General features: G+C 47.7%; 1 protein-coding gene, 1 non-coding gene and 1 pseudogene across 2 annotated transcripts; all 3 read right to left on the reverse strand.

Annotated features, from left to right (window-relative positions):
- Positions 1-686, reverse strand: part of LOC136515487 (acid phosphatase 1-like) — a 33,171-nt pseudogene extending 32,485 nt beyond the window's left edge.
- An 883-nt stretch (positions 687-1,569) lies between these two features.
- LOC136515488 (secreted RxLR effector protein 161-like) lies at positions 1,570-2,019 on the reverse strand. The gene has a single exon (XM_066509061.1). The coding sequence runs from the start codon at positions 2,017-2,019 to the stop codon at positions 1,570-1,572; it is 450 nt and encodes a 149-aa protein (XP_066365158.1).
- An 8,616-nt stretch (positions 2,020-10,635) lies between these two features.
- LOC136519155 (small nucleolar RNA R71) lies at positions 10,636-10,744 on the reverse strand. The gene has a single exon (XR_010774717.1). It is a non-coding gene; the product is annotated as a small nucleolar RNA R71 (small nucleolar RNA).
- Positions 10,745-13,816: the final 3,072 nt, after the last annotated feature.

A 13,816-nucleotide genomic window follows, 5' to 3' on the forward strand; every position in this document is an offset into this window, starting at 1 on the left:
ACATGTAGGTCCCACCTTCCCTGTTTACATCCCTCACCGATAGGTAGGTCCCACCTACCCAGCGCCAGCCCCCTGCCTCTCAGTCTCTAATCAGCATGACATGTTGGATGTTGGATCTATGACCTTCCACATGAGTCCATCATAGATGACTACGGAGGTGCCAAAATGATCGAAGACGTGCAACCATGACAATAATATAATTAATCGTCATATATCTATCACCTTGGATTTGGACCATCACAGATGACTACATCCTATGATGATTTGTTGGAAGATCATGGGTAAACATCATGTATAAGGCTATTTTTTTAGTAATAGGAAGGGGGGTCGCTGAGGGTGGTGTCGTCGACGTCGAACACCCACACCTCTTTCCCATCGCCACTGAGCTCGAGCCCCTCGGCGTAGGCGGCGGTGGCCTCGGCTGACACCACCACGCAGTCCTGCCTGAATTGGTCGCTGTAGATGTAGTCACGGACGTAGCTCCGGCACTCCGTGGGGATGTTGTACCAATCCCAAAAGTTGTTGGTCTCCACCCCGAGTCGCCAGCTCACGCACAACTCCACCGTGGAGGTCACCATCTCCAGGTGCAGGTCACGGGCGCGTGTCGCGCCAGGCGCATGAACCATCACTAGCAGCACGAGCAGTGACACCAGCGCATGGCGGAGGAGCAGGAGCTTGAGCGGCATGATGAACAACTGGTGCTTCGTCCGAACCACTCAGTAGGTGGCTTCGGCCCCTCCAGTCTTTTTAGGAATAGGAAGAAGTACTACTCACTGCTCAGATTTCCATGAGGAAACATCTAAGTCAGCGTACTATACTCACAATTTTCGTTTTTCAATTTGTCGACTATGTCAGCCGGACTCTCTCCGGCGTGCTCTCAAACTCGCTGTGAATTCAAGAATGAATGAACACCGGAAGCTTTTTTGTGCCAAGCATGAAACCGTGTTGACTTTTCTGAATATATTAAGTTCCTACTTATACACAAGCTACAAAAGCTAAGAAAGGAAACTACCAGAGAGTGGCAGAGCTATTCTCTCGCTCTCCTGCATGCTCGCCATGCGTGCCATGACCTCTACGCTGTGCGCCATCCCACACACCAGGCCATGCTGCAGACCGTGGGTAGCACTCACCATGACGCGAACGAAGTGCCTCATCGTGGCCACGAATACAACGACGCGCACGGGAGGATATGATCGTCCAAGCCATGCTCAACACTACTCTACCAGAATTTGAATTGAGAGGGAACACAGGATTACAAACAAGACTGTCATTTCACCCCCTAATCCTGATGTCCTTGCTGATCTTGACGACGCCCATCTTCTCACGCAAATCACAGAAATGGTCTCGCGCTAGAGGTTTCATCAGGATGTCAGTGATCTGCTCTTCAGTGCGGACGTGCTCAATGTCCAGCTTCCCATCCCCAACACACTCCCGGATGAAATGAAATCTAACATCTATATGTTTACTCCAATCATGGAAGATAGGATTCTTACTGAGAGCAATAGCCGATTGGCTGTCCATCTTGAGGAGAAAGGCAGTGCGCTGCTCGCTCTTCAACTCGGCAAGCAACTACGCCAACCAAGCACCTTGATAGGCCGCCGTTGTCCCTGCAATGTACTCAGCTTCGTAGGACGATAACGCGACGACCTTCTGCTTTTGTGACTGCCAAGTCACCGGATAAGAGCTGTAGAAGAACAGCACTCCAGTGGTGCTCTTCCTTGTATCAACGTCACCGCCCATGTCGGCGTCGTTGTACCCCAGTAGCTTCAGGTTCTTGCTTCCGGGCTTGTAATGGCAGCCATAGTCGATCGTTCCTGTGATGTAGCGCAGGATGCGCTTCACCGCGTTGAGATGCTCGACGGTGGGGTGCTCCATGAAATGACTTACATAGCCGACCACGAAGGTGATGTCTGGGCGGGTGTGCACTAGGTACCAGAGGCAGCTGACTAGGCCCCGGTACTCAGTGGCATTCACCGGCTCTGTAGTGCTGGACTTCGAGAGCTTCAGGCGATGCTCCATCGAAGTGTAGCATGGGTTACAGCTACCCATGCCAGCGTGCTCCAGAATCTTGCATGCATATGCAGACTACTGCAGCTTGATCCCATCGCATCCCTGCTGCACCTCAATTCCTAGATAAAAGCACAACAAGCCAAGATCACTCATCTTAAACCTGCTGGACATCTATTGCTTGAATCAGGCGATCTCGGTGTCGTCGTTCCTGGTGATGATGAGGTCATCGACGTAGACCCCCACCAGCAACCGTGACACGCCCTTCCCGCGTGCGTAGATGGCATGCTCCGACATGCTGTGGCTGAAGCCGAGTGCCACTAGCGTCTCGTCGAGCTTCGCGTTCCATGCGCACGGTGCTTGACGAAGTCCATAGAGCGCCTTGTCCAGGCGCAACACCTTGTTCCCATGCCCGGCGATGGCGAAGCCAGGAGGTTGCTTGACGTAGACCTCCTCGACCAGCTCCCTGTTCAGGAACGTGGATTTAACATCCATGTGATGCACCGGCCACCCCTCCTGGGCAGCGAGTGCAAGCAGCAGCTGCACGGACTCGATGCGGGCCACCAGCGCAAACACTTCGTTGAAATCCACCCCGGGCTGCTGGACATAGCCCTTCGCCACAAGGCGGGCCTTGTGTTTGATGACATCACCGGCAGCATCCTTCTTCACCTTGTAAACCCACTTCAAGCCTATGGGTCGATGCCTAGGCGGAAGGGGTACCAGGCGCCAGGTCTTGTTGCTCTCGATGGAGTCCATCTCCTCCATCATGGCTCAGCGCCAGCACGCGTGCTTCTCAGCCTCTATAAAAGAGGTAGGCTCCTCCTCCATCTGCAAATGAAGCTCTACAGCCACCTGGTGCGCGGTGAAGCCCGGTGGAGTCACTGCCCTGATGACGTTGTTGATGGTGCGGTACCTTGGCTCGACGTCGTCGGCGTCGGCGTCCAAGTACTCCTCCGCATCTGGTGGAGGGGAGATGAACTCTGGTGTAGCTGATAGGGGCTCCAATGGCGCAAGTGTACTGAGAGACAGCGTAGTGGGCGTCGGTGCTGGAGAGCCCCACGTAGGTGTGCTGGTGCCTGGGGACGGTGTCGGAGTGCCTAGGGCCGAGTTGATGGTGTACTGGTTGTCACCCTGCTCCGGCATGGAGTGCTCCATGGTGAAGTCTGCTGCAGCACCCATGTCCTCGCTCTCCTAGGTCTAGGCTGTAGGCTCATTGAAAACCACATCCCGGGACACCACGGCGTGCCACGATGCTGGGTTGTAGAAACGCCACGCCTTGGCGCTAGGCTCGTAGCCGATGAAGACGACAGGCATGCCATGATCATCGAGCTTATTTAGGTTCAGCTTCATCTCCTTGATGAACACAACGCAGCCAAAGGTGCAAAAGTGGTGGACATCGGGCCTACGACCATGCCAGGCCTCATATGGCATCATGCCATCGACGGCCTTGGTGGGCGCCTGATTCAAGATGTAGACGGCGGTGGCGATTGCCTCTCCCCAGAACATCGCCGGCATGCCACGGGCCTTCAACAGACTCCGCGCCATGGTGATGACCGTCTGGTTCCTCCGCTCTACCATGCCGTTTTGCTGAGGCGTGTATGGTGTCGTGTGCTAATGTTCGACGCCGCGATCGGCGCAGTAAGACTCGAACTCGATGGAGGTGAACTCACCGCCGTTGTTGGTTTGGAGGACTCGCAGACGCCGCTTAGTCTCCACCTCGACACATGCCTGGACTTTCTTGACTGCTGTGAGTGTGTTGCTCTTGGCGGCGAGCAGCGCCACCCACATGTACCTGCTTCAATCATCCACCAACAGAAGAAAATACAACTTACCACCCAGGGTTGCCGGCGTGATAGGGCCGCATAGGTCACCATGAACAAGATCTAGTAGCCCCTTCACCCGCTATTTTGCCTATAACGGGAACAGGCTTCGCTTGAGCTTGGTGGTGATGCAGTCGATGCAGAGCTGATGAACACGCTTGATGTGGGGAAGCCCTCGCACCATGCCCCGCTCCTCGAGCTTGCGAAGCGTGTTGAAGTGAAGATGGCCATAGCATTCATGCCACAGCCACCCGCTGTCGCTGGCATGCACGGATAAGCAAAGAGGCCACGCGATCTTCACCTAGAGTAGGTACAGCAGAGCGCTTCACCCTAGCGATTAGTCGGCCCATTTCGTCGCGGATTCGGAGGATGCCGTGTTGGGCATGGACGTCGCACCCGCCCTCGTCGAGTTGGTCGAGGCTGATGATGTTGGTGGTGAGCCTTGGGATGACATACACCCCCGTGAGCGGCAGGTGCTCGCCGGTCTTCCCCTCGAACAGCACAGTGCCGGCGCCCTCGATTTCAAACTCTAAGCTGTTGCCGAATCGCACTGTGCCGCAGATCCCTAAGTCGATGTTGATGAAGGCATCGTGGGAGCCGGACATGTGGTTCGTGGCCCCACTATCAAGGTACCAGAGGGAGTCGTCGTGGTCAGAGGCGCTATCCAGTTGGGCGAAGACCTTGCCCTCCACAATCTGGAGAGGGCGGTGCTCGAGAAGCGTCGGAGTGGCGGCGACGGCACGTGGTGGGGAAGACGAGTTGGGGGCGAGTGTGGCATAGGCCATCAGCAGAGTGGGCTCGGCGTCCTCTTCAGCGTGCGCGATGTGGGCCTCTACCTTGGGCTTGCTGCGACAATCCTTGGCCCAATGGCTGTATTTGCCACAGCGTTTGCATTGGTCACGATTTGTGGTCTTGCCGGAGTTGGGCTCGGCCTGCTTCCTGTTGTGTGAGGTAGAGCCGCCACCCTCGCCTTTGCCGTGACCATGACCTTACCCATGGCCGCCACGTTTCTTGCCGCCAGAGTTGGACGCCGTGCCATGGCCAAAGCTGTCTTGGTCACAGCGAGCTTTGCGACGCGCCTCCCAGTCCTCTTCAGTGAGGAGCAGTCGCCCCATGGCATCTGTCACATGCTATGGCTTGCGGCGATCCTCAAACACGCATAGCCGCCCGATCACGTCCTCAATCGAGATTGCGTTCAAGTCATAGAACATCTCGACGGAGACGGCGGCTTGGCTCAGCTTCTCTAGCACCACCTACAGCATCTTTTTAACTACCTCGGGCTCGGAGATGTTGTCGCCGAGGGTGCGCAAGTTGGTGGCGAGTGTGGTGATGCAGACACCGAAGTCATTGATGCTTTCCCCTTCCTTAAAGGGGATGTTGCCGAAATCACGCTGTAGCTGCTACACGCTGGCGTCGCGCGCGCGCTCATCGCTGATCCGCAGAATCCTGATGGCGTCCCATGCCTCCTTCACCATACGGTGGATGGCGAGTGCGTTCCAGAGCTCAGCCGACACCGAGCGTAGCAAGCCCACCATTGCCTGTCGATCATCGTGGTACTCCTCCTCGTCTGGATCATCGTCGATGCCATTGACGACGATGTCCCAAACACGTAGCGTCTAGAAATTGACCTCCATGACCAACACCCACTCAGGGTAATTGGTCCGCGTAAGCCTCAGCCACTACACGCTTGCGGATGGATGCTCGACAATGCGCTCTATGACGCGCGACCCAACACTCCGAGGGCGAGAGCGGCGACTGTGGGAGTAGCCTCGACGACGACGTGGTGGTGAGCGCGATGGAGGCACCTTCCTTTCGCCAAAGCCGGCACCTACCTCCGTCCTCTTCTTAGACGGAGACGCAGACATGGCGGCGGCGAGACTCCAGGCTCTGATACCAAATGTCAGCCGGACTCTCTCCGGCGTGCTCTCAAACTCGCTGTGAATTCAAGAACGAATCAACACCGGAAGCTTTTTTGTGCCAAGCACGAAATCATGTCGACTTTTCTGAATATATTAAGTTCCTACTTATACACAAGCTACAAAAGCTAAGAAAGGAAACTACCAGAGGGTGGCGGAGCTATTCTCTCGCTCTCCTGCATGCTCGCCATGCGCGCCATGACCTCTGCAATGTGCGCCATCCCACACACCAGGCCATGCCGCAGACCGCGGGCAGCACTCGCCACGACGTGAACGAAGCGCCTCGTCGTGGCCACGAATACAACAACGCGCATGGGAGGATATGATCGTCCAAGCCATGCTCAACACTACACTACCTGAATTTGAATTGAGAGGGAACACGGGATTACAAACAAGACTGTCAGACTATTGGAGTGACGATGATCAAGCACTGTGCACTGGTTTATTAGATTGGTCTCAAGATGTCCGGGACCGCCCGTTCTTCATCTCGTGGCATTGGCATGTCAGCACGTGCTAGAACCTACTGTAGAAGCAATAGGTCTGCACCTCATTGGCTGGACGCCGCTTTCGAGGCTGACACCTTCCTGGAGCATGAATGATTAGATACGGTCTCAGCATAGGTTTCAAAAATTTTTATTAACGCTAAATAAGCTAAAATGATATGATACAAATTTTAAAAAAAGGGAGGACAAGTTTTATAGTGATAAAATTTGTCAATACTATTTCCATTGTATGAGGGTCAACTAGACCATAAAACCTTCCACTAAGACTATAGTCTTTCTTAAAGTATCCAACTGATTAACACCCATAGAGACTTTAAGGTGAATCCCATATTGTTGACAACAAAAAATGTTTATTTTGTGAAGTTGTCAAAATGTAAAACAGAATTCACCATTGCGTTCCTCTCATCGAGATGGTCAAGAAACATATATGGAATGTTTAATTCAGAGTCCGGATGGAGAAGTTATGCCATCGGAACGATGCCTCATTGTCATGAGTTTCGACCCAAGTCGGGACTTCCGACTGTCGGAAGTTCCGACGTGTGTCGGGACTTCCGGGAAGCCTGAAGAAATCTACTTGGGTGTCTGGGGTTATCGCTACGTCCGGAGTTCCGATAAAAGTTGGAAGTTCCGACTGTCGGGAGTTCTGACTCAAGTTGGGACTTCCGACTGGACTTCCGACATACCTGACAGAAAATCCTGTTCGGATCTGGCCTTTTGGATTCCGATCCAAACTGTTCCAAACTCATGGGAAACTTGGAAAATAAGGCTTGGAGAGGTTTCCTACTAGGATAAGACCACCCCCCTCTATATATATGAGAGGATCATGGCCGATTGAGTTACCATCTATCCAATCGACAAACAAATCAATCTACTACCTCTACTCCAACCCTTTTACCCTCTTCTCCAACCCCATGTTGGTCATCCTTTGATCCGATAATCAAGGATGGCGCCCTAGGCTTGCCGATGACCTAGGGCAACCCGGCGACGTCCTTGCCCTAACGAGGTCCCTCTCGGGCGAGAGCTTCGACGGTTTCTTTGCTAGTTTGCCTAAAAACTAGTCGGTTCTTCGTCACGTAAGCACGTTGGTTATCCTTTGGTGGTTTGCTTGTAAACCTCTCCATTCTTCACCATGAAAGTGTGACATCCTCGCTGCGTTCTTCGGTCCATAGCGGCCCGGGTGTCCAAGGCCCTATTGGTGTTTGATTCGGATCACTTCCGACGTCAACACACTTTTTGGCGACTCCGCTGGGGACGATTGGTTCGGCTATCTCTTATAGACGATTTCTCTGACCTAGCCTTACTCCTCATTGATCTATCTTCTTGAGCTCGCCATTACCGTTGCATCTGGCCCAAAAGGTCGATCGCATCTGGTTTTGACCCCTTATGATCTTGTTTGCGATTTTGCAATAAGTTGCGCTGCTTATCGGAAAATTCAGCAAGGCGGTCAAGTTATAAATCATGAAGTACCAAGGTGTTGCATCACAATATTACTACAATCACCCTAAGGTACAACTTGCAAATGCATCTTTTGATCCTAATAGTTATTTTGCAAGTTCTATGAGCTCTCATGTTGGTGTTGCTAGCTGTATTGATACTAGATATGTTACATCGGCTAATACTTTTGTTAATGCTCCTCATCATACACATCATAATTATGAATATTATGGTCAAGAGCCGATGCATGTTGTAAATTCTTCAAGTTTTGATGCTACTAGCAACATACAACATGTAAATTGTTATTCATCGGCTATAAGTTCACAATATATGGTTCCATCACAAGACATGCCGATGAATAAGAGAATTGGCTATAACAATGCTAATTATTTAGCCAATTGCCCTAAAAATTTAGCACCATATGCCAATGCTCCTATTCATAATTTGGCTCCATATGTTACTGCCAACTTGAGCCAAATTAATAAAAATTCAGCAAGGTGCTTAAGTGCTAATACTTATGATTCAGCTTCACATGTTACTAGTAACCATAGCCGAATCAATGAAAATTCAGCACCTTATGCAAAGATCAATGCCCACAATTTGGCTTTGTATTTCGCTCATGACCATAGCCGAATTAGTGAAATTTCATCAAGGCATTCGGGTGCTAAAACTCATGATTCGGCTTCACGTGTTACTAGTAACCATAGCCAAATCAATGAAAATTCAGCACCTTATGCAAAGATCAATGCCCACAATTCGGCTTTGTATTACGCTCATGACCATAGCCGAATTAGTGAAATTTTAGCAAGGCATTCGAGTGCTAAAACTCGTGATTCGGCTCCACATATTGCTAATAATTGTAGCCGAATCAATGAAAATTCAGCAATGTGTTCACTTGCAAACAATCATGATTTGGCTTCATTTGTTGCTCTCAAATCAAGCCGAATCGATGAAGATTTAGCCCATGCTAGGAATCCATATGGTTCCTCTAAATGGAAGGTGCCCACTTATCATAGACCGTACCCATTATGCTATGATTACTTGAAAACTCCTAATGGTTGGTGGGTACCTGATTTTTATGAATTTAGTGGTGAAGATGATAAAACCATTATGGAACATATTAGTATATATCTCTCACAGCTGGGTTTTGCCGGTAAAGAAGACTATATGAGAGTGCGAAATTTTCCTTTATCTCTCACTGGTATTGCCTTTGCATGGTTTACATCTTTGCCACAATGTACTATTGGTTCATGGTCTCAATTAGAGGAGCAATTCTATGAATATTTTGGAAAGACTAAAGAGAAAAGGCCGATCACAGTTGAGTCATCGGCTAAAACATGATTGCTAGTGGGCATGAAAGAAATAATTGATTCAGATGTAAGCAAAGGTTCGGCTATAAAAGCCGAACAATACAATATTCTTTCCGAATCAATCACATCTCAAAAAACAAGTCTTGCTATAGAAAAGCATGGAAAACGCCAGAAACCAGCTAGACTTGATTTTCAGGAGCTAAAGGGGTTGTACACTTATCTAGTAATTACTGCATCATTGATGGGGATCAAGCCCCTATAAGCAACAAAGGAGGCCTGCCTGCCTACTCAGAATCGGCTGAGCCGACTTCAAAGTAGTGTTGTGAATATTTTGATCATTACTTGTTTAGTTAGTAAGTTTCTGATATATGGGATCCTCATCACTAGTTGGTGCTCTAATCTTAGCGTAAGGTTAGAGTAGTATCACTTAGTGTAAGCGTGGTGCTTAGACTATAGGGTACCTTGGGTTGTGGCTAGTTCTCCGGATAGATTGTGGTAGGTGACAGGTGGTGATAGCCCTATCCATCCTCTGTATTCCACCACATTGGAATTAGTTATTAAATCATAGGGCTCATGGTGCTTTATGCCTAATCAACCTTGGGGTGAGTTTAGGGCAGGTACGCCACGAAGTATATTCATTGCTTATCTTGCTAGACAATTGATAAGTTGAATTAATTAAGATAGTACTTCATTTATCTTCACCTACTCGGTGACCATAGTTGTAGTTCCTTTTGTTTTATTATTTTTGGTTAGTTTAGTTTACTTTCATTACATTCGTGCCTAGGTAATCCACTAGAACCCAATTAATCATTTGTCTGCGTCATACTACGCCTTCTCTGTGGAAATAAATAGGATACTTGGTTTACTCCCAAGTGAAGTGCTACATCGATATATTCTGTGCGCTTGCAGAATTAATCCAATAGTCATAAGAACTATCAACAAGTATTTCTAGCGCCATTGCCGGGGAAGGCATTGGCCTAGATATTTGCTTAGTGTAGTTCCAATGATTTTTCCTAGTTTAGATTCTTGCTTGCTTTGTAATACACAAAGTCAAGTCTGGGTGGATTCAATTTGCCAGAAGATTTCTAGGATGATCCTGAGGCTCTCCTTCGAAGGGCAAGAACTAGTCTCAACCCTCCCTAGAGATACCTCCCTCTGATTCGTCCAAATCCTCCACAAAGTGACCCAGTCCATTTAGAGATTCCATCAGAACCGGTCTTTTCCGAACCTCTACCCACTGAGCCTATTCATCCTAGCAGTATTGCATCAACCAGTTCTAGTGCAACTATTAAGGCGATTCACGATTATTCATTCCCTACCATCTCCAATATAGCCGTACGTCCTAATATCCTTAGTGAAAAAGAAGAGTTTGTGCTTAAGCCTGCACTAATAACCATGGTGCAAGCAAGCCCTTTTCATGGCAAACCTTTCGAGGATGCCAATGCTCATCTTCAGAATTTTCTAGAGATTTGCAACACAATCTCAATTAGAGGAGTCTCACAAGATGCCATTCGACTCTGACTATTTCCTTTCTCATTGCTTAAAAAGGCAAAGCATTGGTTTTATACCAACGCAGGAACCTTGAATACATGGGAGAAGTGTTCAAACGACTTCCTCATTATGTTCTTCCCCATCGGTAAAACTAATCTTCTTCGTAGCAAAATTTCTAACATTCAATAGCAAGCCTGAGAATCCATTTCGGAGGCATGGGAGCGACTCCAAGAGTACATCTAAGCATGCCCTCACCACGAAATGGAGGATTGGTTGCTCATCCAAAATTTGTATCACAGATTTTCAATGGAGTCCCGCCAACACCTTGATGTTGCCGCTAGAGGATCATTCTTCTCTTTGAAGGTGGGTCAAACAAAGGAGTTGATCGAGAAGATGGTAGAAAACCAAGGATGGACCGATGAACATCTCAAAGGTACATCCCATAGTTATGAAGTTAATTCTTTATCTATGGAATATCTTTTGAATAAGTTAGAAGAAAGAGAAAATTGGAAAAGAGACCGTGCCGCAATAGAATATTTTTGCAGCCTAACAGCCATAGGCAAGCCTGCCATGTGAGGAATGCGGGGGCATGAATCACACTAGTGATGTCTGCCCCAGTAGAGACCTTAAGTCCCTTCTTAATGATGGTGGATATGGGCCACCTCCACCGCAGCCTTACCAGTGATGGAATCCGTGAGTTAATCAAGATAATTCAACCACTCATCCTTCTGATTATTCTTCTCTTAGAGATCTTGTTTTTAGTAAAAGCCAAAATCAATGAGCAAATCCATGCTAAATTACTTGACCGTGATAGGATTTTAGGAGATATTCATGCTAGGCTTGATGAATTTTCTTTACCTTTAGGAAATCAGCTTAACTTTAATGAAAGGCTAGAAAATCAATTAGCCACTTTGATTTCAAAAATTTCACATAATGAAAAAGTTAATGCTATAACAACGAGAGGTGGAAAAAACACTCGTGATCCACCTTATCCTGAAGCAACAAAGAAAAAAATAGTAATTAAAGTTCCAGCTGAAGAAGAAGCTCCCGTTGTGCCCAAAGAGAAAGGAACGACAGTCCCTCATGAGTTCTTTGACACTGAGGTGTTACCATTTCTAGAGTGCAACAGAAAGGCAATGGAGGATGAACAATTCAAGAAATTCGTCGAGGTAATTCAAAATTATATATACATGTACCATTAATTGATGCTATGCAAGTCCTTACATATGCCAAATATTTAAAAGATATACTCAACAAAAAGAAGCCATTGCCAAGCGTAGAGATAGTGAAATTGACCGAGGAGTGCAGCGTAGCCATACTTAATCAGCTGCCTAAAAAGAAGAACCTAGGAAATCCTACTATATCATGCTCCATCAGTGCCCAACAATTTGATCAAGCCCTCTATGACCTTGGAGCAAGCGACAGCGTCATGCCAAAGGTAGTGTATGATAAATTAAATCATAATTCATTATCCCCAACCACAATGTGTTTGCAATTAGCCAATCAATCAATCCGATATCCTGCGGGAATAGCGGAGGATATTCTTGTCAAGATAAGGAGCTATTATGTTCTTGTAGATTTTGTGGTGTTGGATATTAGTGCCGACACAAAAACACCACTAATCTTAGGGAGACCATTTTTAAGCATGGCAAATGCTCACATTGATGTTGGAGCCAGAGAAGTCCATCTCAACATTAATGGCAAGGAAGAAATATTTCACTTCAAGCCGAGACTGGAGCAATGTTCATCGATGGAATTAAAGCCTCCCGACATATCTATCATGCATGAATAGGATGATGATTCCATCACTCATAGGAGCAAGCCACCGTAGATCATTTGCATGGAAGGAATCCGAGGAGCCAAATCGAGGTGAGTTAAGCAAAGGTTGCACCTAATCCCTATTTATTTTCACTAAGCAACATCATTTTATATCAAAACATGTTTAGTACCTTGCTTAAAAAGTAAAAAAAATCATTAAGGGGGGATTAGGTGGCCGCCCGGCCATCTTTGGCCATCGGCCGGCCCCACCTCTGCCCCCTCTTGGCTTCTTTCACCTCCATTCACTCCTCCATGCATGTGAAGAGCAAGGCCAAGGCAGAAATCTAATGGTCACTTTGTTCTTTACCCTCCACTCACCTTGACCTTGCCTCCAACATTTCCAATCCATTCATTCACCTCTTGGCATTTTCCTTTCACTCATTCACCTGGTGGCACACTTGTGAGGGCACCTAGGAGGGAATCCATGCAAGGGATGGCAGAATTGCCACCAAGGGTGGCCTGCCGGCGCCCTACTCTGGTGCCTTTGGCACTTTGCTCTCTCTCCCACTCATTTATGTCCTTGTGAAGCTCACACACACACCACCAGCATTTTCACTTCCAAGAGCTGAAGTTCCACTCCTCCTCTCTCCTTCAAACTCCATACCATGAACATCTTTGCTTAAATCACTAAGCAAATGAATTATTAGGGAGAAGAGAAGCATCATAGTGGTGATCTACTCATCACATAAGGGAGTAGCTCATTTGTTTTACTAATCCTTAACCCCTCTCTTGTTTCTAGCTTGCTCTTGCTTGTAGGATCATGAAGAAATTCAAAGGTGCCCCACCTATTAGCCTCGTCGCTATGTCAGTTTCCCACCACCTTTGAGAATGCATCTAGGTTATTGCTTAAGTCAGTTTGATCTAAGGGCTCATGTTGGACCCTCAGGGCTATATAATCCAGCCCCTGCCTCTCCTCCCAAGCATAACCTAAGTCATCAAGTCATTTGAGAAGACAGAAACTCTAATATCCTCAGAGCTCCTCCTCCATAGCATAGCTAGTTAGGATAGATCTAGAGGGAGGCAAGCAGGACTTCGCTTGGATTCCCAATCTTGTCAAGAGCGTGGTTCGGTATAAACTTTGTACCCCTCTCTCTCTCTCTTGTTTCTCCATTATTTTTATATGCTAGTTACAATTGTTATGACAATCTTAGTGTTCATCTTATTCATGTTCTTCGTTATGATGTTCAACATCTATGTTGATTATATACTTAGTATAGCTAGTTTATCATTATGTTTATGCACAAGATCGTATAGCGCTCACTCTAAAGTACATAGGGTGGGTGGTCAACATTGTGTAAGCGTGGTGCTTATATGTTGTTTACCTACGGATCACCCTATATTCTAGGTCATGTGGTAGATTGCGGATGTGACACTTATGTTGAGTCCTTTGTAGTCCACTCCCCAAATATAGGTGCATGTAGGGTCCGATTACGAAGGTAGAACGAGCTCTACCCTCAATCTTCCTTAGTAATATCTCTTATGTGTAGATATGATGATGATTATAGCCATGATTACTA

Source organism: Miscanthus floridulus, chromosome 17, assembly GCF_019320115.1.
Source record: "Miscanthus floridulus cultivar M001 chromosome 17, ASM1932011v1, whole genome shotgun sequence".
NCBI classification, from domain to species: Eukaryota; Viridiplantae; Streptophyta; class Magnoliopsida; order Poales; family Poaceae; genus Miscanthus; species Miscanthus floridulus.

Bases quoted from the DNA above. Each gene is read 5' to 3' on its own strand.
- LOC136515488 (XM_066509061.1), bottom strand. From the start codon at position 2,019: ATGGAGCATCGCCTGAAGCTCTCGAAGTCCAGCACTACAGAGCCGGTG.